The 27,547-nt window shown below is 38.1% G+C and overlaps 1 protein-coding gene across 2 annotated transcripts in view; it reads left to right on the top strand.

The window, feature by feature from the left end:
- The window catches only part of ARHGEF7 (Rho guanine nucleotide exchange factor 7), a 129,110-nt gene that overhangs the window by 79,060 nt on the left and 22,503 nt on the right, over positions 1 to 27,547 (top strand). For both annotated transcript variants that reach the window (XM_006909360.3, XM_025044971.1), the window contains exons 7-15: positions 1,869 to 1,963; positions 2,198 to 2,293; positions 12,739 to 12,861; positions 18,736 to 18,874; positions 19,660 to 19,719; positions 20,395 to 20,541; positions 22,008 to 22,094; positions 25,243 to 25,321; positions 25,515 to 25,654. In XM_006909360.3, coding sequence (XP_006909422.1) covers positions 1,869 to 1,963; positions 2,198 to 2,293; positions 12,739 to 12,861; positions 18,736 to 18,874; positions 19,660 to 19,719; positions 20,395 to 20,541; positions 22,008 to 22,094; positions 25,243 to 25,321; positions 25,515 to 25,654 — 966 coding nt within the window. The remainder of the gene's footprint in view (positions 1 to 1,868; positions 1,964 to 2,197; positions 2,294 to 12,738; positions 12,862 to 18,735; positions 18,875 to 19,659; positions 19,720 to 20,394; positions 20,542 to 22,007; positions 22,095 to 25,242; positions 25,322 to 25,514; positions 25,655 to 27,547) is intronic.

Here is a 27,547-nt window from a genome sequence, read left to right as displayed (position 1 = left end):
CGTAGTATGTAAGTTATTTAATCAGGTTTGCATTTACTCATGAGTGACTGTACTCCTCAGAGTTCACAGAAAACAATAGAGAGCAGAATAATCACGTTGCGTGTATTAATGCTGTAAGTTTTTAGCTTAATGATTACTTTTTTCTTGAAGATTTAAACATACATTTTGATTATCAAAAATCAAGGGGAGAAAACTGTGTTCGATAGACTTATTCTGTACAGTTTCTTTTGTATGATTAATTTAGTTTTGGAAGATATAGCGTGTTAGTACGTGACGTAGATCCTCAGAAAATGTATGTAATATGATTTTCTGATAAAAGATGATAGTGGCTCTCTAACAGAGTGGGATGAAAAAGATAGTTGAGGAAAGGATTTCACTTTTTTTAATCATATCAGGTCTCATAGGATCCCTGACTCCTACCCTTAGTCTGATAGCTGGAGAAGGCAGTGTTGGGTGGTGCTGTGTCAGAGAGATCTAGACTCACATTCTGGCTCCGCTTCTTCACTAGCTGTTTGATTTTGGATAAGTTACTTAATTTCTCTACGCTTTGGTCTTTTCCTTTGTAAAAGGAAAGAGTCTTGTGAGCATTGGAGATACTGTATGTAGAACACCCTGCTTGGTGTTGGCATTGTGGTAAGCATTGGTAATTAGTCCAAGGTAATTAGTCCAAGTACATCCGGGCTCCACCTGCAGACCTTGGTGCCTTCTCGCCTTGCCCTGTGAGGAGCCTTTGCTTCTGGCGATGGAAAGAGGCTCATGTTTTAGTTCAGCTGTTTTGTACTTTATCTTTCAATTTTTAAGAATTGTTAAGTGATTTTGGCTAAATTTATTGCACTGAGATATAGGTTATCGGGAAACATTTTAATTTTAAGGTTGATGTGTAATCATTTTGCTATCTTTAAATAAAATAAAGGTATACTTTGGAGATACTGTGGGTTTGGTTCCAGACCACTGCAATAAAATGAATATTTCAATAAAGTGAGTCATAACCTTTTTCCTAATGGAGGAGAGTCTTGCCTTCAATTTGTAAAAAACATACCATCTGTGAAGCATGGTAAAGTGAAGTGCAATAAAATGAGGTATGCTTGTAGTGGCTGTTTAAAGGTTGTTTTACACTGGTAGACCTTTAATTTTTACACTGGTAGACCTTTAAATGTGTATAGGGTGATATGAGACTATCATATTCTCTGCTGAAGGTTTGTAGTTCCCAGAAATCGATTTAGGTTTGCTAGATGCAATCTAAAAAAATACATGTTTTTAAAAGTTGAATATACTTTACATATGTTAAAATGCATAGATTTTAAGGGTACCATTCAGTGAGCATTGGCAAGTATATATATCTGTGCAACAACTATTCAAATCATGATATAGAACATGTCTATCACCCAGGAATTTATCTCATACCCCTTTCCCCACTGTCACTCCCCCACCCGCCTTGATTTCTGCCATTGTAGATTAGTTTTGCCTGCTCCTGGACTTACTATAAATGAAATATGCAGAATGTGCTTTTTATGAATGGCTTCTTTTACATAACACAGTGTTTAGAGATTCGTCCATGCATCTGTGCTTTTGTGATTATCATTGGTTCCTCCTTTTTATCTAAGTAGACTTGGCATTACTTATCTGATGATGGAATTCTAGCCTTATTCTAGGTATACTTGTGTCAAATGTGCTTGGTAGTAAGATGAAGTCAGTGGTATATCCTTAATAGTTTATTATGTAGGTTTATGAGTTAATCACAGGGAGTGGTGCTATTTAACACATTAGTATTAACATAGAAACAACAGTGTGAATTGAAAAATGGTAGTGAACGTTCCAAAGTTCATAAATCTTAATGTCAAATAATACTTATTCATCATTTATTGTAGGTGCTACAGAATATTTTGGAAACAGAAAATGAATATTCTAAAGAACTTCAGACTGTGCTTTCTACCTATCTACGGCCATTGCAGACCAGTGAGAAGTAAGTTAGCTGATGAATTGTGTTAACTGTAGAATAGTTGTCACCTTAGGCTATTGTCTTGTATTTTCAGAGAATAGAGGGTGAAATGCTGGAACAGAATTCTTTGTACCCGTTTGCCTTAAACATAAGCAAATTTTCGTTTATTAGGTTAAGGCTTTAGTAGGGCATTGGGATGGGAGAGGAAAGGGATATAAGTAAAACTGTTTACATATATTTTTTTTTTCTTGGCTCTAGGTTAAGTTCAGCAAACACTTCATATTTAATGGGAAATCTAGAAGAAATATGTTCTTTCCAGCAAATGCTTGTACAGTCTTTAGAAGAATGCACCAAGTAAGTAAGATGCTAAAATTTATAAAATTCAGATTGGGGTAAGTGGAATTCAAAAGATCAAGTTTAACATAATTTTAGAATTTAAATTTCTAAAGATAGACACGAAGTTATTTTGAATCTTTTGGGTATATCAACTTTTATAGTAAAAGCTGTATTTTAAACTATCTAAATTTTCATGATCTTTGAAGGAGAGATTTACTGACTATTCAGAGAAAGAAAGGCTTTGCATGAGTGGTGATTTTTAATGTATTGGGGGAAGGGGAAAGTAGAGAATGAAGAACCCCTGAAGAAGAGGAGAGGATGGCACGTGAAAGAGCATGGAGGCACCGAAGGCTTGGATCCTTATGTGCCGCCATCAGCTACATGGGGAGGCATTGTGTACACACCCTTGAGGGCCAAGTCTTCCCAGCATCATTTCTGCATATGTTGTTTCTGGCCATCAGGAAGCTGAGAAACTGTAAAGCACTACATACATAATGTATTATTCTGGTGTATTAGGGAATTGGTTTTTGTCACTTTTCCAAGATATTTTTGGTGGGGATAGGGGAAAGGCATGTTCTGGATGATTGGCCATCAGACTTTTTCCTGTGTGACTATTTTATATTCTTTGCTAGTAACATCAGACATTAAAGGATACTAAGTGCCTGCTAGATATTGGATGACTTAAAATCATAATGCACATGAAAAGTTTTGAGATTTTAGTCTACCAGGTGATATTTGATGTTTATTTACCTGTGGGACTTGATATAAAGGAAGGTGACACATTTTATTTTTCTGTTATCTTTATTTTCGAAGCCACCAGAAAACTTTTTTCTCTTGGATTCTGATTGGCCTCTGGTTTTCCTTTCAGCTTTTTGCATTTATCTTTCTCAATCTTAGAAGTGGTGAGGGGTAGCCTGCCTTCTGTGCTAGTAACTCTTTAAAGTGGTTGTTTGCCTTGCTGAAAATAGATTTGCTTCCTTAACTTTGGCTTCAGAGTTTCATCAAGGCACTTCCTATTGGAAGATGTGGCAGGGAAAGCTGAATGCCAGTGTAACTAAATAATGTCTTTCAAACAGAAATTCACATTATTTTTGCTTTTGTAGCATCTTTGGTTTGCGTAAAGTAACATTACTTGCCCATGAAAAGAGTAGTTTGAGAATCACTTTACTTTTGGTGAATGAAGATCATTTGCCAGCAATTTGGGGTCTTTGCAGGAGTCTAGCCCTATTGTGAACAAATGGAAGTAAATGTTTGCTTCTGCTTTTCCTACTGGCTGTAGATAATGTAGACTAAATAAATTAATATTTACATAGCACGTTTTGGAATACTTTTGTGAGCCTCATGTTAGCCCTGTGAAATAGGGCAGATATTACTATCCTCACGGTATAGATTTAAAACTGAAGTTCAGGGTGGTGAAGTAATATGCTTTAAGTCAAATATATAGTTGGGGTTCAGTCCTTTATGTTGTCTGAATTTCGTATGACTTAGATATTTTGGTAAAGTTCCTTGAGGTTATGGTACATGGATAGGACCTGTTGGATTTTCCATGGTCAAATGGAATGTTTAAGACTAGCTTTCCTTATCAGCCATTTCTTTCTTTCTTTTCTTTTCTTCTTTTTTTTTAATCATGAATATTCTGAAAGTTTTCAGAGATTTGTGCAGAATCCAGAGACAGAATTCAGGGTTGCATTCTCTGTCATTCTTGGGTTTCCCCGCTGCTTCCCAGCAGCTCAGGTTGAACAAAACCCCGTGGTTTTCTCTTGGGGTTTAGCTGTCCCACATAACACTGGCCTAAAAGCGAAGAAAACAGGAGGCATGTTCTGTGCCCTTTTCTTCTCCAAATGCCAGCTTTCCTTCATAATCTTCCTACTTCTGATGGCTCTCTGGTGCCTTCAAGTAGTCCATTATATATTTTGTTCAAAGTTTCTTTGTTATCTGCAGGAGAGTCAGTGTGATAGCAGTACTTGGCTGTAACCAGAAATGGAACCTCCTGGATGTATAGAACCCAGTCTTTTTCCTATTTCTCAAATCTGGTTTTCCCCTCAGCCTTGTAGATTCCTTGGAAGCCTGCTTTCTGTAGTAATTGTGCTCACAATTCAAAACAAAACAAACCATAGGCTCCTTTTAAAACATACTTACGCAGTTTGCTGCATTAACACTTAAAAAGGTAAGAAAGTCAGGTCACAAAGAAGTTTAGTGACTTTCGCAAGGTCACACAGCTCATGACTGGTGGCCTAAATTGAGAGCCCCCAAGCCTCGTCACCCACATCCTAGCTCCGGTCACTGTAATGAGAAAGACTGACTCTGAGGACCCTTTCCTGGTGAGGATCTGTTATTTACAGTTTACTTCTTAGCAGCATTTTTGCCAGTGGGTTCTCCCCCCAGAGGACTATTCTCACCCCTGCCCTCTTACCTAGAGTCAACCCTGCTCTGGTGGAATAGGCCCCCGCCTTCCTTCGGGACTCTGGGCAGGATGAGATGATGAGTGCTCTCCAAGATAATTTTTGAAATGCAGTTCTCCTATTTTAAATGATGGAGTGACCCCAATAATATAACAGTTTACTATAGATGCTATTACATTATGACTTAATGAGACCCCTCTTTGGAATGGTCTGGGAATGGAACTGTGGTTTACAAAATTGTTTCTATGGGAAAATGACTTCTGAGAATCTAAGAATGACTTCGACTTTTTCGAATAAACCCATTTGTATTTTTTTTTTATGAAAAGCAGGTTAAACTCTGTGGAAAATAAAATCTCAAAAGTTCTTTTTTATAATGTCCCTGGTACTGTACCAAATTTTGTTCTTATTTATTTTGGTAATGATGTGATGCTCTTCTAATACCCCCTCTTAATACTGAAATATCCCCTAATTCTTTAGTTTTTTGTTAGGTGTAGATGCGATGGTAAAGGCAGACAGACAGCGGAGATAACTGGCTTTACTGCATTTCTCCTTTGACAGGCCCCTCTTGAGATAGCTGGCATGCCTGACTTGCTGCATCCCAGAGTCCAGCCCTGTGCCTGGGACTTTACAGATGTTCTTTTTTTTGCACTTACAACCGTTGCTTGGGGTGGATGTGACCCACTCCACCACTCCTCACTGAATGTTCTGGGATTTACCCTTTCTTTCTAGCCTCATTTTCCAGGTCCTTTCTTTTTCCCTTTCTCTTCCGCATATGTTTCATGCTGTGTTGGCCCCTGTTGGTGACACTCAGGGCTGACAAGGTATATTTGAGTTTAATCAGGTACAACCCAGTTGTTTTAATGATAATATCTCATGGTTTCCTTGCTGTTGCTTTATGTCCAGCTGTGATACATGGGGCACCTTTAAATTAAAAAGTTTCACACAAGTTTATGAATGATTCTGCCAAGTAGCGGCTGCTATTCCCTGGCTATCTGGAAATGGAGTTTATGGAATGCCACCATCTGTGGAAGACTATAAGGGAAACATACCCATTCTGGAGCAAAATTTGGACCATTATGGGACTGGTTCATGGGTGCTATTAGAGGGCAAGATAGTATCTTATTCTTTATATTCCCAGGTATTCTATAATTCTAATATGTAGTAAATATTTAATATATAGATGGTTTTAGATCAAGTCAGTAGATCTTAAGAATTTATTTCTCTAGAGATAGGTCTACGTAGCATTGTTTAAACTATTGTTTGTAAAAAGTGGTTGAAACTGCTACTGTGATTTTCAGCTTCTGCTCTGATAGTTAAAAAAAACTGATTTTTGAGTCAAGTTGATTGAAAGGGTATTGGTGTCACTAACAGATGAAGGCAAGACTAAGAAAAGGTCTTGCCTTCATCTGTTAGTGATGAAGGTAGTAAGTTCAGTTTGAGGTGTTTGTGTGCCTTGGAGTGTGGATATCTGACGGGCAGATAGTTGGCCAGCCCTGGAATCACATAAGGTTGGAGGTGGAGATTTGAGAGTTGTAGCTCCCCACCCCACTCAACCATTTGTGAAGAGGTATAACCCAGGGGTGTTTGCCTCTGTAGTTTTCTCATCTGTAAAAGGGGTTGGTAGCGTATCCTTTTGAGAGTTAAGTAAAGTCAGCAGGTGGTCGTGGTGGCTGAGGGTTTGTTTCTCCGTGTGGAAATGCATTCTTCTTGCTTCTTATTCTATTAGAGCCTTTCCCTGTTTGCCATTTGTAATTTACTAATAAATGAAACTAATGCTGATCTCGAAGGTCCATGGGTGAATCACCGAAGGAAAGGTCTGTTTTCTTTCGAATCGAAAGACCATTTCCCCTCTCCATAGTAGTTCTTAGGCATTATTTTCAGTTAGTTTTACTCTCTGCCCTCAGACTTTAGGACATTAAAGGAAATACATAGGATATATGACTTTAGATATTACTATTAGTTATTACTGTCTTTGGGCAAAGTTCTGTAGAGGATGGTGATAAGATTGTACTTTCTCTTGGTTCTTTTTCTTCATCCTATTATTTTTGGAGATAGCTTATAGGCAGTTGGCTAGCCATGGAATCAAGTTGGAACTAGAAAACATTTTAGTGGATTTAATGACCTAGCTAATTGTTATGATAATTCAGTTCCTTATTCTGAATTTTATTTTTTAATGTGGATGTTTTAATTTTTTTCTAAAACAGCTGGAGGGAAAACAGCTTATTTTTAACCTCCAGCTAGTTAAGACCATCATTGCCTATATTTGGAGTGGTAGGAAGCAGCAAAATGTATTTTAAATCTTATAAGATAATCAGTTACTTGGAAGGAGGCTGTATATATGTCATAAACTAAAAAGTCAGGAGAGTCTCACTTGCAATGGTAAAGAAAATGAAAAAGTACTTAGGAAAGAAATGTTTGGGTGACCAAGGAAACATCATAAGTGGTAATTTGGGGAAGTAGAGTGATTGGAATTGTAGGGATTTTATGTTTTTAGCCACCTTTTTTCCTTTTCTCACTTGGTTGCTTCTGGCCTGTTTTACCTGCCTCAGACCCTCACGACTCTGTCCTGCGCCTTCTCTTCTCACTTTTTGTGGCGTAATTGCCACCATCGTGGTGTCAAAGCCAAGTCTTGGCTCTTGCCTCTTAAATCAGACTCCAGATCTGATCTCTCTTTTGACTGTGTTTCCTGTAGTCTGCTTGATATATTCATGCTAATCTCCTTGGAGCTCTTCAGCTCAGCTCAGTAGAGTGATTGGAATTGTAGGGATTTTATGTTTTTAGCCACCTTTTTTCCTTTTCTCACTTGGTTGCTTCTGGCCTGTTTTACCTGCCTCAGACCCTCACGACTCTGTCCTGCGCCTTCTCTTCTCACTTTTTGTGGCGTAATTGCCACCATCGTGGTGTCAAAGCCAAGTCTTGGCTCTTGCCTCTTAAATCAGACTCCAGATCTGATCTCTCTTTTGACTGTGTTTCCTGTAGTCTGCTTGATATATTCATGCTAATCTCCTTGGAGGTCTTCAGCTCAGCTCAGCAGGCATCCATATTACTGTCTCTGCCTTTCTTCACCCTGAGACGACTTCTTTTTCCTTTGTCCTTATCTAGGTTAAAGACTTAATTGCCCACCTTCTGTTCTTTCTAGAAAACCTGGACACCTTTCTGAGGCTTCCTCTCTTGGCTCTGCTCCTGCCCTGCCCTTACCGCTCATAACTGCCCTGGCTCAGTCACCTCGTCCTTTGTGCATCCTTGCATGAACGTCCTAACCATGCTCTGGCCTTCAGTTGGCCCCCTGTGCATCTGTCTCTCTACCATGGTGCCCAGGCTCTTTCTGAAATGTGCCTTGTTGTTCAACAGTCTGCTCAGAAGCCATACGTGCCACTCATTTGTTTACAGCAGTATTTTACAAACCTTTTTTTGAGGTGCTTGAATGGGGACATCTTGTAGGGGGAAAAAAAGCTGATTTAGAAGATCCAGTCCAGAGTTTTAATATCTATGGTAGTCCCTCTCCTGATGGACTCCTGTCTGTCCTGCGGCATCAGACTTCTCTCTTGCCCCTTCCCCTCCTCATGCTTTAGTTCAGAAAGAAAGGCTTTCTCTCTCCTCCGTGGGGGGCTGAGAAGTGTGGTTTCCCACCCAGCTTTCCCTGCCTTTCCCTTCCTGTGGATTCACTTCTGTTTCTCCTCTTGGTAAATCCTGCTTGTTCTTTCAGACCCAGTGAACACATAGCACTTCTTTTCACAGCCTTCTGCTCTTCCCTTGCATTTGCTCACATATATGTTTGGGCTTTATTTTGGTTGCAAACTCCTTTTCCATTGTATTATACATATCAGGAGACTGAGTTCCCATTACTTACCCTATATATGATAGGAATTCAGCTTATTGATGAAAATATTTCATTTAGTATATAAGTTTAATGTAATCATCATATGAGTTAAATAAACATTGTGTAGTGATTTTTTCAAAAGTTAATTATAAAGTTTATCTTAAGATTTACATAAATTTTTATAGATAACTGTTTAGACCATTACTATAACATTTTCACGATAAAATATTTAGATTATTACCAATATAGATTTAAACTGCAGGATGAAGTTTATTTTGTTTGAAAGCTGTCTTTTTAAACTATCCAAATAATAGCAAGCCTGGGTGATTTAAAGATAATATTTAACTTTGGAGAACAGACTTGGTTAGATCCAGAGCACTTTTCTGACTCTGCCTGGGTCATCCTTATTAAGAAGCAGAGCATAAGACTGGAGCTTATTTGGGGATGATTTGGGGTTAATGTGCACATCTGTGGAAGCAGCCCTGACCCATATAATTCAGGTCATTGGAGTTCACTTCTTGTGTGTCAGTGGAGGGAGTAGTGGCTCGAGTCTGCACAGTGAACTCTGCATCACAGACTGACCCCCTCTGCCCTAGGCTGCCATTGTTGGCATTGGCTCCCCAGGAGGCTGCAGGTGGAAGTGGCTGGCATTAGCAGCCCTATGTACCATTCGTTCCTTTGCACTTGGCTCAACACCATGTTAGGTGCCCTGCCTACATGTTATCATACTCTGAAAAACAACCTCCAGAAGCACAAGAGAACCAAAATGAAAATCCACTGTTTTAACTCTTAAATCATATTCTTGCATTGATCTTTGTAAGTTTTGCTTGTCTTGTTAATTTGTGATTTAGATGATGATATGTGTGAAATGTGTCGACACATGACCTGGGGCTCTAGTCTTAGGATGACTCATGTAACTTTTCTGAGCTCTGCTGGTGCCATCTAGTGAGTATGTATTATGAGGGCTTTATAAAATGTAAAGCCATTTATATGGTGGTAGCACATATAGTGAATTCTTAAAAAATTGGGTTTGAGAGAGGTAATAAAACTCTCTAAGGCCAGGCTCAGCCAAAAAAAAAAAGAGAGAGACAAAACCTTGTATAATGAAGTAATTGTCCACGTATAAGCCATACTAACATTTAACTTAATTTTAATCTGTGGATGAAATATAAGAAATGAAAATCCATTGATCTAGATTTTAGGTACATTGATCTAGATTTTAGGTAAACGCATTAGGGGCTGTGGTACTGGACCAGGTGGGAAATGAAGTCATAACATAGTACATGGCACAACATGGAGCAATATTTATGCAGCCCTAATAATCATTTACATGTGCATATCTCATTTACTTGTGTTCTTTTCTTGTTTATAAAATTTTGACATTCCATCATTACAGTTAACGTTCAATTCCCTCAGGCATTCGGGTTTCCCTGCTGGAGCTGTCATCCTAGAAGCCAGGCTCCTACTATTTCACTGTGTCCCTGAGTATTAACATTACCTGCTCAAATGTCAGTATGTAATATTCTTAAAATAGATGTGTCTTAGATGTCTGGATTCTGATAGAAAGCAGGTAATCAGACGTATCTTTGAGTGCAGCATCTTTGTTGCATGTGATGACTGATCTTTGGGTGACTTAGAAAGGGTGCTGGCCTTCCCTCATTCTCCTAGAGGGTGTGTGCTCTCCTCTTTGGGCTGGCAGCAGTTTATATCATAATTATGGCATCATTGGCTGTCTTATATTCTGTTTATTACCTGTACTATTATATAAACTTTATATTCTTGTTTCATATTCCCCAAGAAGATTACAGTAACTTTTAAGGCAGAAGATTTCTTACTCTTTTTAATTGTTCCCAGTGTCTGAATAAATAGTTTAAGTTAATTTGTTGAGTCAGTGACTGTCTTGCAGGTAGAACTGTGGCTAATCCTTGAAGGCTATTAAAAAACCCACGTAGGAGTTCATACTTGGAAGAGTCTGCCAGCAGTGCAGGTGCTAGCTTAATTTGACTTCAGATAAGGATAAATTAACTAAATAGTAAAATCCCTGATAAGGAGCACACGCCTGTTCCAGGATAGGTGGTTACCGCATTATGTAAATGTTGAGCCATATTCTGTGCCAGAATTACTATGCCTTTTCCTTCTTTTTATTAGTCTTTTCCTCATGATAACAATGATGGTAATTGTCTTCATTTTTTGTTTGCTTGCTTTTTTCTCTATACCTGTCACTAATTTGTTCCTGATTGATGTTCATTTCTTTCAGTACATTCACATATACAAGGGTACTTATTAATGTTCTAGGAAAAGTCACTGGATCCTTCTCGTTTTCACCTCTAGCCCTGCTGCATGGTCTCGGGGTGTCACTTGACTGTTATCCTGCTGCAGTTCACTTCCTCAGTGTTGACTGCTGGTGTCTTCCTCTCTGTGGCTATAGTCCCTCATTTCCTAGGTACGTCCTGAGGAAAGAGGGCATGGAAGGCAGTTAATCCATGTTCATACTTAATTATGACTCAGATGGAGACAGAATTGTAGGAAGTTGTTTTCATCCATTGTTTCAAGGTTCAGTGTTGTCGAAAAGTCCCAGGCCATTCTTAGTCCTGATTCTTCTTTAAAACTTGTGTTTCCTCCTCAAAACCTTTAGTGATTTATTTCTAGAACTCTGAACATTGGCTCTGATGTGTTTGGTTTGGGTCTGTTTGCATCCCTCAGACTGGTACTTTGGGCTTTTTCTCTTTGAAGACTCATGTCTTTTAGTCTAAGTTTTGTGATCATTTCTTTGATTTACTTCTGTTTATTTTATTTTCCACATCTGATTACTTTGATCTTGATGTGGAACTGCTTGTCTTGGTCTTCAAATCTTCACTTTCTTTCCCATTAATCTGGGAGATACCAGAACTTCGTTTTCCATATTTCCTATTAACTTTTTCAATTGTGCTGTCATTTTATTTTCAAACTTTTTTTGTCCTGAATGTTATTATTTTAAAAGCATCCTTTTTTCCTAAATGTGGTATCTTCTGTTTTTTTCTCTCAGGATTAAGTACAATTCTTCTGAATATTCTTCTGTTCCCTCAAGAGTAAATATTATATTTTCCTCCTTCATATCTCCCCACCTTTTGTCCTCTGTCATTCTTGTTAGATTTTTTTCCCCAAAAAAGTGTTTTGGTGATCCTTCTGTGTCATCTTATAATTAAAATTGGTGCACTAAAACACTTGAGCTGACCATGGGTTGAAACTTGTCTGTTGTTGTTTTATAGGGGAACCCCTGGTGTTACTATTTTTTGGTCATTTTTCCTCTGGGTCAGATTCCTTAGGGAGAAGAGAAAGCTCTTCTGATTTCCTGCCTTGAAGGATATAATCCTTCCTGTCAGTGCTCTGGGTTTCTGGTGGGCAAAAGATACTTGGGGTACAGGGGATGTTGGTCATTGTCCTTCCATGCCCCGTTTTCAGTGCAAGAACCCTTGCTCCCACTCACACTGCTGGTACCCCCACCAGGCACCTTCCATCCACAGGGATGAATGTCTTGCTGCCTTCACCCACCTATGTTTGTGGCCCCATTGCCCAGTTGTCTGATTGCTGGGAGCTCAGCTATGGTCTTGGAGTTGGATTTGCCTGCCCAATCATGACTGCTCATCATCTGCTTTTCTGTTTCCACAGTTAGTTCTGATCCTCTTTTTCTATTTGTTGTTTGAGTTTTGTTAGTTTATGCTTTTTAAAGCATCATGGTAACTGTCACAATAGTGTGGATTTGGTAAGGAGAGCAGTCAGTAGATGTGCTCAGTGTCCAGTCTTTACCTGAAGGGAAAGGTGACTTTTGTATTTTTTTGTGTGCCTTTCTTGATGCTACCTTGGTAGAAAAGCCTTACTAACCAAATAGCCTCATTTTATAATTCTTGTTTTATGCAAAACATAAAACAAGAATTTAAGGTTTCATGACATCTGTTTTTCTCACTGCCCAAAGAGACCTGGACTTGTGGGTTTGTAGTTCTTTGTGCAGGTCTTGGCATTTGGATGCTGGATAAAAAGATGGGGTTTAGTTCACTGCATTATAGCAGAGTGGCTTTCAAGGTAGGTATTTTCTCTTTGCTACATGCATGGTGTAAGCAGACATATTCTGGGATTCGTTTTCATAGAGGTGGGTGGTACACAAGGAGATCTTTCTTACTCAAAGCATTCTCTGTTCATTACTTAGCAATTTTCCTTCTGTCTGTAAAATTTAGGATTATTTCCCTTGTGTTGCATGTCTCCAGGTTGCCTGAAGCTCAGCAGAGAGTTGGAGGCTGCTTTTTAAATCTGATGCCACAAATGAAAACTTTGTACCTTGCATATTGTGCCAATCACCCATCTGCAGTGAATGTTCTCACGGAGCACAGGTGCGTTCACTTAGACATCTTACCTGAAAGGAAAAGACTTCTTGGGGTACCCTCCAAAACAATGCTAATATTCACTTGATTTTTCAACAATGAAAATTTTACTTTAATTACCCCTCAAAATTAGTGCTTGAGAAATACTGGTAAGAATTCTTTGAAATGCCGATTAGTGTTTTTTGTAATTAAAAAGAATGTTTTTATTGAAGGCTCCCTTCCCCACTTCAACCTAGAGCCTTTTGGACAGTGGGTTGGAAGAGCTGGTGAGTATTCTGGAATGTAGCTGCAAGCTAAATCTGGGCTATGGGAATCACATTTCTTTCAGATCATAAAACTGGAAGTACCTGAGACCGAATTAGATTTGCTGTAAGAGAAAGTGTTCCATTTAAAATTAGGATTGGGTTTTATAGGTAGAACATTAGCTTCATAGATGTTGGAGACCATTAGTTTTAGCTTTTCAGCCTGAAACAAAATTAAAACAAGTGAAATAGAATGTACAGATTTTCTGCTAGTTTGTTAAGACAAGGCCATGTTCGCTTCCTGAGAATTGGAAGAAGATTGAGAAATGTTGTGGTCACTGGTAGGCATTACAGAGCACAGAGGCTCTGTTTCTGCTTCTGCTTCTAAAAGTGGCACACATTTTTATTAATGAGCGTTTTAGAAAAATGTTTATGGTTTCTTCTGAAAACAGTTGAAAAAAAATTTTAAACCATAAATGGAAAAATAATTTTAGTAGCATCAAGATAAAGGCCGCTGTGCTTCTAACTTAAGGCTTAACTTTAACTCTTAACTAAATATTTCAACTCAAAACTTAGATACTTTTTTGGTAAGCAAGCATTGCTGAGCTGTTTAGATATTGAGTTGAGGTTCAGGTGTAGTGTCCCTGTGTGGCTGGATTGTGTGGAAGTGGTGGCAGGGCCTCTGGATCAGTCTGACCTGGTTTGAGCCCCTGCTGCTGGCTTTCAAGCTGGTAGGCCTGGGTCACCTCACTTCTCTGAAATTGTCTGTTTCATAGGGTTATTGTAAGCATTAGGAAAATGTGTGTAAACTGATCAGAACTGAGTGAACACGGTAAATGCTTATCGCTTTGTTGTCTTGTCTTTTGTCCAGTAAATAAATAAAGACCCTGGGCATTTACTGTTTTCTCTGTGCACTTAAACACTAAGGGATTAAAATTCTAATGTCTATTTATATTAACGTTTTCCAGTCCAAAAACCAAGCAGTAGTATTTGACATGGTGATGAAAAGAAGGGAGATTAGGATTTACAGTGTCCAACAGAAACAAAAAAAACCCGAACGACATCCCCCTGCCCCTCTCCCCCACCTTTCTGGGAGGGTGGGCTGTGTTAGCATGCATGTTCCTAATCCCATGAAGCATGTATTCAGTTACGCTTTCTGCTGTCTACTCCTGGAGATTACAAATTAAATGAAATTTCCAGAAAAGTGCAATGCAAGGATTAAATTTGTTTCTGAAAAAGTTATAAGGAATTATTGATGCAGGGATGAAGGAGATAAACAGAAAGCAAATAGAATGTTAGGGTAAAATCGTAAATCTTTTCTTTACTCTCCCTTCCTTCTCCTTTTTTGGTTGGGGATTGATCCTCTATGATTGGGTTAGAAGTATGGAGACGGGGTGAACAATTTTAGAGAAAGATTCTAACTAAATATTTTTCCCATGTAAGAGAGGATCTGTCCTGAAGATGACATTTAAAGCAATTCAGACTGTTAGTTTCCTAAAATAAGACTTTCAAGGGAAATGCTTGCAAGTATGTGCTGTTTATCCTCTCTCCTGTACTATTATATTACTTTAATGACTGTGTCGTAGCCGAAATGTAAGTGTAGCATTTCCCCAAAATAACAAGGAAAGAATATGGGTACGTGTTTGGGGAAACAGCCTCCTCCATGTGGCGTGTCCCAGAGTTGGGAGGTGGGTGAACTGAGGTCGTGCTCTGGGAGTGTGAGCCTCAAGACAGAACGCTCCAAGATGTGCTGCCTGTGTGCCCTGCTGAGATCTCTGAGCAGTGAGAGTCCCTACTCTGTCCACAAGTCAGACTCCATTTCTGAAGCGTAAGTCCATGAATTGAGATGAGGATTGCAGTTGGCTGGTAGCTTCTGTCAGTGTTCACCACTTTCGATTCTGGGATCTTAAACCTGTAACGTCTTTCCTGCTTCCTTATATTTGTTGAAGTCTTAAAGCTGCTGCACTTATGGGTAGATTGATCTGTTTATGTTTGAATATACTTTTTAAGGATTAATTTAAGAGGAGCGTTTTGAAATTTTAAAGTCTTATTTGCAGTCTTGCATTGTGTTAGTTTAAATTCGGAGTGTGAATCTTGTGAATGCATTTACAGAACCACCAGTTCTAGAGTTACGTACCTTTTGCTTTATTATAGGATAGTAGACATCATGTGTTCACAGCTGCCTATTTTGAATGAATTATGTGTTTCATAATTTAGTCTGTAAAATGAGTTTTGTTTTTTTCCCCCCAGCACTTTGTTACTTTTTTTTTGCTAGGCTACATGATAGTCCCTTTATGTGTGTTCTTTTTGTTTCTGTCTTGCAGCCCACAGTCATTTCAGTAAATACAGAGGCGATACACTGTGTAAGATTGCTAGAATCAGTAGAAATTAAGCTGAAAGAGCCATTATTTTATCAAAGTAGCTGTAACTGGTGGTTTTGTTTTATTATGGTACTAAATATTAAGACCTAAAAATTGAAAAATTGCAAGTGGGGTGATGAAAATTATTTGCCTAGTTTTGTTAATTTTCCTCTGTCATAACTACAGTTATGAAATTTCAGATATAATCCTGAAATATCAAAAATGACCTGAATAAATTTTTCTTATGGTAGAAGGGCCCTGCAGGGATTATATTTAAAGGAGTTAATCTGTAAGTATCATTAAAAAATTTCATTTTTATGGGACTGTGCTTGATCAGTTGCTCAACATAGAGAAATGCTGGTAAAATATAAATTGCTCCTTCTTAAATCTTAATATCATTTACTCTCCTCATGCTTTAGAGGTTGACAGTAATTTGAAGAGAAGAGCATTTCTGAGTGAGGATTTATGAGGAGTGTGGGAGGGCATGGTGAGTGTGAAAGGCAAAGCAGTATAATGTGGTTGGAGGGGCCAGACCAGTCATCGCATGTCTACCCAGACTCTGGGGCCCCACTTGGGTTCAGCCATCCTGCTAGCAATGAGAGTGGAGGCAGGGGCCTTCACTGGGCATCTCATCCGTAAACGTGCATAATTAATACCTGTGTCACAGGCTCAGGGTGATATCTCTGAGAATCATTGTACAGAAGCACCTGCTTTGATGCCCAGCACAGATTGCTTGTCCACTAGCATTGCTCTCATCTCTCCATCCTCCTTCCTGACTGTTCTTTTGTCTGAAGCTCTCATTTCTGCCCAAGCTGAGCAGAGGAGAGTGGCTGGAGGGAAGTGGGAGAGAAGGCAGGCGGCGAGAATCAGTCTTGGAGTACTCCTCACTTACCCATCCATCTCTTGTGTGAAGAAGTCTATGCTGAGGAAGGGAAAAGGCAAAATAATAAAATGCGTAACTATGCAAACTCAAGGATACTGCTTGTGGCTTTGAAATCTCCACAACTCCTGGGATAAACATTAGACCAATCCATAGCAAGATCCTGAAATATCACTATTTCTGGTTACAGTAATCCCAGCTCTGTGATTTTCTTGAGAAAGCACAAAGTTATATATCCAGAGATGCTGAAATGTTTGTTTCTTATTAAAGCACACACACACACACCCCTAGAAGTAGTTTGACAGCTTCTGTAGTAACATATTTTAAATTGCATCACCATGATGGCTGTCTTATAGGAAGAAAGTCATTATGAAGCCTTATTTCTTATAGAAATGAGAAAATTTATTATGTGCTAAGTTTTTATAACTAGGGTTATGTGAATTTTCTTTTTTGTAATTTGCATTGATTTTTATATCTTCTAAATGTTTATTTAAAAGATTGATTTAAAAAAATACGTATGTATAGGTAGGTAGATAGGTACTCTTAACATTATTACTATGTTTTTTACATTATTACTATGTATACACTCCGATTTTAAATGCAGTGCACCTTACTTAACCAGGCCACCTGAGTTTAGGTAGAAGTAGTCTTCTGAAGAGATCTTATATGCTTAAGAAATATAAGGCTGACTTCCTCATGATTTGTTAATTTTCAACCTGATTTATGAAACCTGATATTTCTAAATTGTTGTAGTTAAGTATGGTGATCTACCCTTTTGATGCATTAATAGAATCAATGTGAAATCAGTTGAGGATGGGATGAGAGGTGGAGAGTGCAAACACCAACTCTTGTTCTCATACCTCCCCACATGAAGTCGTTTTAGGTTGAACTGTAGGAAACTGTCACGTTCACCACTTTTGAGCTAGTAGTTTCAAGTGGCTTAGCCTAAATATTGTGTATATTTTTTTTACCAGGACCCCTTAGTGTGGCTGGTATTTCGAAGAAGCTTGGGCAGGGGCCAAGGATAGCTGGATGAGGGGCGGAGGGAGAGATGGAGGAGGTGAGACAGTGGCTGAGTCCCTGAGGTCAGATTCAGATAACCTGCACTTAGGACAGATGTATTCAGTTATTCCGTATTTTCATCTTTTATGACTTCATTTATAGTGCTCTTCCCAGTAGGTGGCTTGAGGACTCACATGTCACCTTGCTCATCCAGGTGGGTGACTTGCACTGCTGCCTTCTTTTCTCCCCTCAATTACTGATGTCTGGAATGACACATGGAGCATCAGTGAGGAACACAGACCCAGGTCCTCAAATGGACCCCAAACATCAGTGGAGACACAGAACTGCCAGAGTTTCAGTCACTGATGAGAGTCATAAATGTGTCAGTGACAGAGGTTGACTCTCATTGCTGCTGCAGTGGAACTCTCAGGGCTAAAACAGTATGCATGAATAGTAGAGGTGATGGTGAAAGAGGAGTAGTAAAATATTAGCTTTTCTTTAAGCTTCTTTAATTTGTGAATATATGCTAAGTCTCTTCAACTATAAGCTTAGATAACTTTCATGAGAATTAAGTGAAATGGTGATGTGAAAATGCTTTCAAAATTCTAAAGTGAGTATTGATTATTTTATTGTACTACATTGTGCACTTGGAAAGTTGGGAAACATCACTTGTTTCTCCCATAGAATGGTTTAGGGCAGTGGTCCCCAAGCTTTTTGGCACCAGGGACTAGTGCTCCTGTGAGACCTCTAATGCCTTATGATCTGAGAGGTGGAGCTGAGGTGATGATACTAGCTCTGGGAAGCAGCTGCAAATACAGGTGAAGTTTTGCTCGCCCGCTGCTCACCTCCTGCTGTGCGGCCTTGTTCCTAACAGGCCATGGGCTGATACTGGAGATTGGTTGGGGACCCTGGTTTAGGGTGTAGTCTACGTTCAAGGGTGTTTGGTGGATTATTAGGCATCTAGAGTGTTAATGCCATGATTCAGTTTATTGTAGGTTTAAAGGATCTTTTCCTTTTTAGATTTTTTTACCATCTTGAAGTTTCCAGATAATTGAAATCTATTAGAGCTCTAAGAATGTATATTTACATTTGAACACTGGTATGTGGAATTCACTTGCTGAAATGACCTTTCATGAGTGGGATTGCATAGGAAACAACTGTATACTAGATTATGCATAATTGTTTTTGCTCATAACGAGAGAAATAACTTGAACCTTCTGGGGGTTCCTCCTTGGGTATTTTAAAATAACCAGTAAGTATTTGGTTAGAAAAGCTGTAGCCTTCAAAATATTAAAGATACCCTGCTATATTTTATAAGCCTAGTGATTGCCAGTAGGGATAAGAGAGTTGTCATTCTGAACTCTTAACAGTGCATCATTTTTCATTGCTCATTGCTCAGTGAGGAGTTGGGAGAGTTCATGGAGATAAAAGGTGCCAACAGCCCGGGGATTCTCGTGTTGACAACTGGCCTCAGCAAACCATTCATGCGACTGGACAAGTACCCTACGCTGTTGAAGGAGCTCGAGAGACATATGGAGGTACTGCTTGTCACATGTTTGTCACTTGGAATCCATCAGCCATTGTCAAAGAAATTATTATTAATAGTTTATTTCAGAAGCCAGAATCAACAAAAAGAGTTTACCAAGGGTTTTTAATTCAGTAGATTTTCTAAATGATTTTGGTAAATATATTTTTCCTTAGCTCTATAAAACATTTGCTCCTTTATCTCCTCTCTCACCCACTACTGCTGATAGAAAAAGTTCTAAAAGGTAGAACATGCTAATAGCATTGAGATGTCATGTCAGGAACATTTAGTTACAAATATTAAGTGCATAAGTTGTAGAGTAATATAATAGTAAAAGCATCATTTAATTAATACGTATTTTATTTCTAAAAAACAGGCTGTGGGCCTTGCAGAAATTTGGGTTCAAGTTATTGTCTTGGCTTGGGGTTGGTGAACTTTTTCTATAAAGGGCAGGCCATCCGGTCTTCTCCACAACTGCTCACCTTTGCCATTCTGGAGCCAGAGCAGCAGAGGTTGTGTGTAAGGAATGGGTGTGCTATGTGCCGTCTTCATTCACTACAGCAGATGGTGGCTTTCTGACTCCTGCTCTTGGCTTCTCTGTTCCAAACTATTGTAGTCCCTAACTCCACTGGTTCCATGATTTCCTTAAAGAATAAGAAGCATCACTTTAGTGCTGGGAGAAATAGGACATGTCACAGGTCAAATATTATTGGAAGATTCGCTAGTTTGTAGATTGCCTTTTTAAGAAAAAAACTTTTTTCTTATGAAAAGCTAATGGTCTGTTTCTTTTATTCAAAGGATTATCATCCAGATAGACAAGATATTCAGAAATCCATGACTGCCTTCAAAAACCTTTCAGTAAGTAATTGAGCATGTTATGGAGATTTTTCTCATTCATTATCATGGCAATTAAATGTAGAAATTGTTCATCATCTAAAAAATGATAAAAAATTGCAAAGTATAATTTGAGTTTACTCTGATGAAATAAAAATATATAGTAAATATATAGTAAATTCTCATTCTTTACTGGGTTGTGGACACCAGAAAAATGAAATAATTGCTATAATGCTTAAAAACGATTTAAACATATTTTTAACCTACGTCTAGTGTACTTAGTGATAAGAGTGTGAAATGGAATACTGATGATTCCATTTTATCTGTTGTCTTACTGTCTGACTGACTGTGTTTCTGACATATGCTCCTTATTTATAGCACAAGTGGTACTCCCCTCTCCCCCACCGCCTTCTCAGTCTTCTGTGTTGGCAGACACTGATAAAATCAGAAAATATTTTTCTTGTCCATTCTACATTTCTTCTAAAAGTGGCAAGATATGCTATATTTTTCTAAAACAGTGTTTCTTACTCCATAGTGGTTGTGTGCTCTGCCTTTCTCGACTTGATATTATACTTGTGAGTGAAGCAAATTGTTCAGTAGATTGATTATATGTCTTAAGAATTAAGATGTAAAGCAATATGGTCAAAACTTACGATTTTGGAAGTTTCTGTCTTAATAGTGTTCTCCTGTGTCTCTCAGGCCCAGTGTCAAGACGTACGGAAAAGGAAAGAGCTAGAGTTGCAAATCCTGACAGAAGCCATCCGGAACTGGGAGGGAGATGACATTAAAACCCTGGGCAATGTCATTTACATGTCCCAGGTCATGATTCAGTGTGCCGGAAGTGAGGTACTGCAGTGTGTGGCTGTGGGCTCGGTACTAACACTGCCATTCCACTGTGCAGAGTGGATAATAATGGTGGTGGAAGAAACACATGAGGGGACACCAGCCATGTGCTGCTGGACTAATTTTGTTCTTATTCCAATCTCTCAGTTCTTTTCCCTGAAACCGTTAAAATGTCTTAGATAAAAATTGAGTTAAGAGCTGAACATAATTTGTATAAAATAAAGCTTTTTGTAAATGTTTTTTGAGTTTCTTCAAGATTGTAAATACTTTACAATTTTTTTAATGACTCTTTTCAACCATGAACCTCTTAGGGCAATAAAACTGAAACTTATAATGCATATTCCTTCTTGCCTATGGAATTTAAAAATGGTATTACCCCTTTAGGGTACTATTTTGGCTACCATAAGAAATCATGACTTTTTAATAGGCTCCATTGATCAAAGAAAAAAAGATCCATATCTTTCCAGATTGTTTTTTAATTATGCTTTTTAACTTTTATTTAAAAATCTATGGAAGCGTTTCCTAAAAGATTTTCTTTGTAATATTAGATGTACAAAACATTAATAGGTGCTGCTCACATAATGATTCAAAATTGTGATCACGACAGATTGTAAGTAGTTGTAAAGATTTCTTTTTGACAGATCTTCTTGGAGCCTATGCTCTGAATATTCATGATGTATGTCGTGCATCTTTAAGAGGGGAATATAATAAGTAGTTTTCAGTAACTTTAAAGTATAGAACCTCTTTTTCAAGGCACTTTACTTATGGTTAGTGTTCTGAGGTATTTGCTTGGGGACAGTGCTTACTAGTATTTCTTTACTTTTGTGGGCAGTGGTAAAATGGCACCTTGTGACAAGGGCTGTCTGCATTTCTCTTCTATGTCTTCTTTTAGGTTCTTGGGAATTTTTGTCCGTCAGTTATGGTCTCTCTGGCACTTTGCTTACCTTATTGAAATGAATGATTGTTAATACATAAATAATATTTTTAAATCTTTCATGTAAACTAGATAAAGTTTACATGATGGATGCAAACAATATTGAATTGATATATCAAGAGTTTTAGGGAAGTGCCAGGAGTTTCTAGTAGACCAAAATTGATTTTAACATTTCATCTTACCCATATTTAGTATGAAGGGTCCATCTGTTCCTCCCCCAACTAAAATTTTACAAGTTCTTTTGTTCTGTTTTCTCTCAATAATAAAAAGAAAATTTTAAGCTAATTAAAAAGAGTTAATGGCAGAGCTGAAGTCCTTAACTAAATTTTTTAAAAAGACGTTACGTGGACTACTTGTGAGTCTAAGAATTCATTGTAATTTTGTTTCCATTTAATTTAGTTAAAAAATTTTGGTAGAGAGGAATACCTAAGCAGGAAATATAGTATAATGTGTCATAAAGCTTGATAAAAATATTCTCACATCTCTATATGTTTTTTAAAAAAATTATTTGGATTTGTTTGTTTTTTTACATTAGGAAAAGAATGAGAGATATCTTCTACTCTTCCCAAATATTTTGCTAATGTTGTCTGCCAGTCCTAGGATGAGTGGTTTTATCTATCAGGTAAAACACATTTTAAATTTATATTTTATTTACTGCAGAGCTGAGAATCATTTCCAGACATATTTTGAAGTTTCATATTAAATGCTACATATATCTGTGTTGTGTGTAGTGTTATGTGCGTACAGCTCTTGTCTATTTTTTAATGTCATTGTGCAAACAGATCCTCGTAATTATTTCTAAGCAAAAAAAGAAACAAATGAAATTTATAGACCTACTTCCTAAGGACACAGACTACGGAGGTGTAAGTCCAGCTCCGTCACCACTTGATGTCATGTCTTGCGGTTGCCACTTCTTTCGGGGTCATTGTGGTGCCATGGTGGGTGCTACAGCAGGCTGGCTGGGTTGGAACGGTGCAGGTTGAGATGCTTTCTAAGTGGTATAGCACCTGAAGAGACATTGGTAGATGTCAGGTAATGTAAGTAGTAATGAATGGTCATTTAACCTCTGTATTTTTAATTGTTTCACTGATTTTCTTTGAGAAGATGTGAGAGCTGATTTAAGAATAAAAGTGGGGATCTTTCCTGGTTTTGTTTTTCTTCTTTTTTTTTTTTTAACATTGTTGTCCCTTGGTATCTGCAAGGGATTGATTCTAGGACTCCTCTTGGATACCAAAATTCGCTGATGCCGCTCAAGTTTCTTATGTAAAACAGCATAGAACAATGTATACAGTCAGCCCTCAGCATCCATAGATTCCCAGCCGCAGATCAAAAATATTGTTTTTAATCTGCAGTTGGTTGAATCTGTGAATATTTAACATTGTTGTCCCTTGGTATCTGCAAGGGATTGATTCTAGGACTCCTCTTGGATACCAAAATTCGCTGATGCCGCTCAAGTTTCTTATGTAAAACAGCATAGAACAATGTATACAGTCAGCCCTCAGCATCCATAGATTCCCAGCCGCAGATCAAAAATACTGTTTTTAATCTGCAGTTGGTTGAATCTGTGAATGTGAAACCTGTGGATGTAGAGGTCTGACTGTAATTTTAAATGGTGTTATTAAGTAGATTATATTTTCCCTGTATGTCTAATAGGTACTTCCGTCAAGGTTGCATTGCTTTTTTTTCTGTATAGTTATAGAAGCTAATGCCTTTCTCATCAAAATTTTAAGGCCTGGCCAATCACCAGATACTGCTGAAACAGAAGTCACCACTTTATTTTCTCTGAGTTGCATTTCTTCAGAACATAGTATGTTGTTTTGTATCATCCTCAGCAAAAACTAGTGAATCCTGAGTCAAAAATATCTAGTTAGTTTGTATCTCCACATAAAGCTTTCATCCAAAGAGGAGTTGTCATCACACAGTCCTAAAGGAGAACTTGAAAATTAATATAGACAAACCCAGAAAAATAATGCCTCTTAATTTGTAAGGCTGCTTCTGAGCAGATGTCTGTAGTCGATATAGCAGCTACTTGGGTTCCCTCAGACCGGCAGCTCCTGCTTGGTTAAATGACCCCGATAAACATAAAGCTGAGTCCTTTTAGTTTTATACCTCAAGAATCTGAGATGGGACCCTGCTCTGATCTAAAGGAGCAGAGATTGCCCTTTGGGACAGGCTCAGGCCCCTAGTGACAAGGCTGGTACACATACAGCATTTGCTGTGAGTGGTGGCATTGACGTGCTATGCGAAACCTCATGCCACCAATAATAGGACCTGTTTTCCCACTCAGCACAATTTCCTGGGAGTTGTCTGAGTGCTGTGACCCATAATCTGTCTTGTCAACATTTATTTCTGGCTTTCAGGAACATTAAAAAACATTAAATCCAGCAAAAACCAGAATATTCTATCCACTAGTATTGATTTGCTAGATTAAATGCAAACACAACTTTATTTCTGTAGGACCTCTCAGAGCAACTGATAGACTTCTGTGCATTATGAATCTTGGAAAGGAGGGTGCAGTATACAGCATTTTTCAAATTCATCCGATCACAGAAGGACCAAGCACTGTATACTGTTCCACAGCCCAGGCACTGTCGATGTGGTAGACTGGCTCATTCCAGCCCTACGTGCTGTAGGATGTTCAGCAGTACCTCTGTTCTTCTGCCCAATAGGTGTCAGGAGTGCCCACCTCTCTGTGACATTGCAAGTGTACTCTGTAGGGCAGCATGTCCCCCTTACCTTGCAGCTTTTGGAGTTACCGAGAGTCCTTTGCAGGCAGCTTGGCCCCAAACACTGATATACTCATCCTAAAGACTTGATTGTTCACTGGGTACCATGGTGTGTCTGTCCATAGAGTCATTTGGTCCATGCTGACCTATCCACTTAACCCCATGTGCCCTGACTAGCTAGGCTACTTAGCTGAGGCAAGAAGGGTTATTGTTGGCAATGCAGCCACAACACGATCGTTGGACCAATAAAACATGATAGTATTTTTTATGTTTTAATCCTATAAACCGAAAGTAACCATAAATGTTTTAAGTTGTTTGAGCTCAGTAATGTTTTCTTAAGGGTGGACATTTTTGACAGGACCAAATTTCAGGGACCTTTTGGTGTGAACCAAATGTCTCAGTGGATGTTTTGGACAGAACCAAATGTCCTGCAAGGCCATTTGCAGCCCTTTTCTGTTATCTCTCCATCAACATTTTCCACTTCGATTCCCTAGTCCTCTGTTTTCAGAATGGACAGGTCGGCTACTGTTTCCTGCATTTTGTGCAGCTCTAGCGTAACTACTGACTTCCTGTCTGGTAGACAACTAAGAATAACTGTTGTACAATTCCTCTTGATCCATTTTCCCTCTTATTTGGTCTTCGAACATGGAACTTCTTCTACATTTCTTTATGAGGCAAATCAGTGCTTCCTTTCCATAAACACACCATTTAAAATAGCTACCATAGACTCTAGGTTTTTTAATCATAATGTGTAATTTTTTATGTTCTCATGTTTATATTTAGAGTAACTCATCAGATGGAATTTATTTGTGTTCTAGTTTGCTACTCTACCTTTTTGCTGGCTGAATTTCTTGATTATAGTATTTTTATTTGAGATAGAGGTTTTTGTATTATGCATGCATTTGGTACAAACGAGCTTTTGTGGTTTATAAATGCAGTTCCTCTGCCATTTCTAAAATCATTTAATATTTATATTAATAACGGTACCTTCTTTACTAGAAAAGCACTAATTGTTTTTTTTTGTTGGGGGGGGCTCTTTTTTAGGGAAAGCTACCAACGACAGGAATGACAATCTCAAAGCTTGAGGACAGTGAAAATCATAGAAATGCATTTGAAATATCAGGTGATAGGCACAAACTTTGTAGATGCTATCTGTCATGGTGATGAGAAGCAGCTTACCATTACCATTCTCGTTTGCCTATTTCAGAGGGCTGATGTCTAAGCATTATTGAATTATACTCAGGGTGTATGTATGTGCATGTTCGTGCTTTCCACCTACTTTCTCATTTCAGCCTGTTTTTTCTCTTCTCTTCTAGGGAGCATGATTGAGCGCATATTAGTGTCATGCAATAACCAGCAAGATCTTCATGAATGGGTGGACCATCTACAGAAGCAAACGAAAGTCACATCTGTCAGCAATCCCCCCATCAAACCTCATTCTGTGCCGTCTCATACCGTAAGGACCCCCATACTTTTGCTTCCAGACTTCAGGGTTAGCCTTTGGTTGAGTTGTCAGCAAGTAATCAAGTATTTTAAAGCATAATCAGTATCTGGATCAAGAATGTATAAAATAATTGCCTTGTATATCTCTGCAAATATTTGCTTATCTCTATTGAATAGTGAATCGCTTCACAATGATCACTTGTGAAACAGCCCTATTTATGCTTCCTCACACTCAGTGGCACTTGGATAGGAGGCTGCTTCTGTGCTCAGAGTGGGCCTCAAAAACTAACTTATGGTGGCTTTTCAAATGAGACCTCAAGAGCCTCTGGTCCATAGATGCTTTCTGAGAGTTTTAACTGTATTTAATATGTTTCATCAACAAACAAAATGGAAACATATTTATGATGATAGAAAGGGCAGGATTCATGTTGAAGGCATTAAAATGTACTTTTTCACTGTTTTGATTTTAAGAATCTATCTTCTACTTAGAAAAACTCAACAGGTCTTTGGCTTTTTAGATACTTAAACATTTCAAAATAGATCACGAAAGTGTTAGTATTTAAAATTTATTTGGTGTTTTCTGCTTAAGATATTGAATCATTTTAACATCTGTCATCTTTATCAAACTATGTTGAAGAACCAGGCACAGCTTTTTATAAGCGACTTATGATTATACAACATTTCCAGTTAGTTGGTAGGTTTTTCTTACATCCTTATTAGAGTGTTCTGATTTTTATTAGGACTTTTCCTTTCACAGAATTCACTTTTGCATTGATTATCCTTAGTATTAAAGTTTTAGCTCAGGAAGGATGGCTCTCACATAACATTCTTATCACAATATCATTGTCTTAAATTTCTTAATAGTTTGGAAGCCAAAACTACTCATTTGCTTTAGCCAGTGTTTCATTTTGAATGGCTCTGCCATTTATAACTTTTTCATACTTTAAAAAATACTAAAGTTGCTTAGCTTTCATGGGACTAAATTTATTCCAAGGACATATGTATGTACATATATGACAGCCTGAAATGATATAAAATTTTGTATCAAAAGTTTGCTCTGTAGTTGGACCCTGGCCTCTCATATTCCTTTTCCTGTTACCCACTGGCAAGGGAGTTGCAAGTCTCCACCCTGCTGGAGGGCACTCAGTGTTTCTCACAGGCTTCTGAAATGTGCATTCTTCTTAGGGAGTTGTGTGTTTTTTATTTTTTCTGTGTGTGTGGAGGGGATTACATATATCTCTTGACTTTTTCAAGGAAGAAGAAACAATACCAGGTATTACTGTGAGATTTTTGCCAGAAGGGGTGTTATGCATAATTTTCTCCTTTTGTATTTAGTTTGAAAAAAATTATTTTGTAGTAGTGTAGCATATAAGACACATGCATGCACCAGGACAGGCATGTGGGTACTGCAGAAAGTTGATTGCTCTTGTTCTTGAATACTCTGGTATCGGCTGGTGCTGGGGTTTCCTTATGTTAAGGAGGTGTTTCAAATATTGTTCAGTTCTTTCTAATGATGATCTTACTCAGGTTTCAGGCTCACAGAAGCACTCAGTTCTTTCTCCTCTTCAACATGCATTATTGCATTGGGCTAATTTAAAGTCATTGGCTAATTTTGAATTACTTAATTTATTTAACATTATCTCATTTAATTGTCAGTTTGATGGTTTTCCAGGAATATAGACCTCATTAATAATATCTTCCGAGAAATTAGGGTTCAGTAACTTTGTTTTGATTAAAGCTGATTTTTTTTCTGAGAAAATAACTTGTTTTATACCAGAGAGATTGGCAAACTTTTTCTGTTAAGAAATAGATAGTAAATATTTTCAGCTTTACAAGCAATATAGTCTCTTGCAGTTGCACTTTTGTAACAAAAGCAGCTATCAACAGGAATGAGCCTGGCTGTGTC

This window comes from Pteropus alecto, unplaced genomic scaffold (genome assembly GCF_000325575.1).
Source record: "Pteropus alecto unplaced genomic scaffold, ASM32557v1 scaffold13, whole genome shotgun sequence".
Lineage (NCBI taxonomy): Eukaryota > Metazoa > Chordata > Mammalia > Chiroptera > Pteropodidae > Pteropus > Pteropus alecto.
Note: the sequence above shows the minus strand (reverse complement) of the source record. Positions and strands in the feature narration are given on the sequence as shown.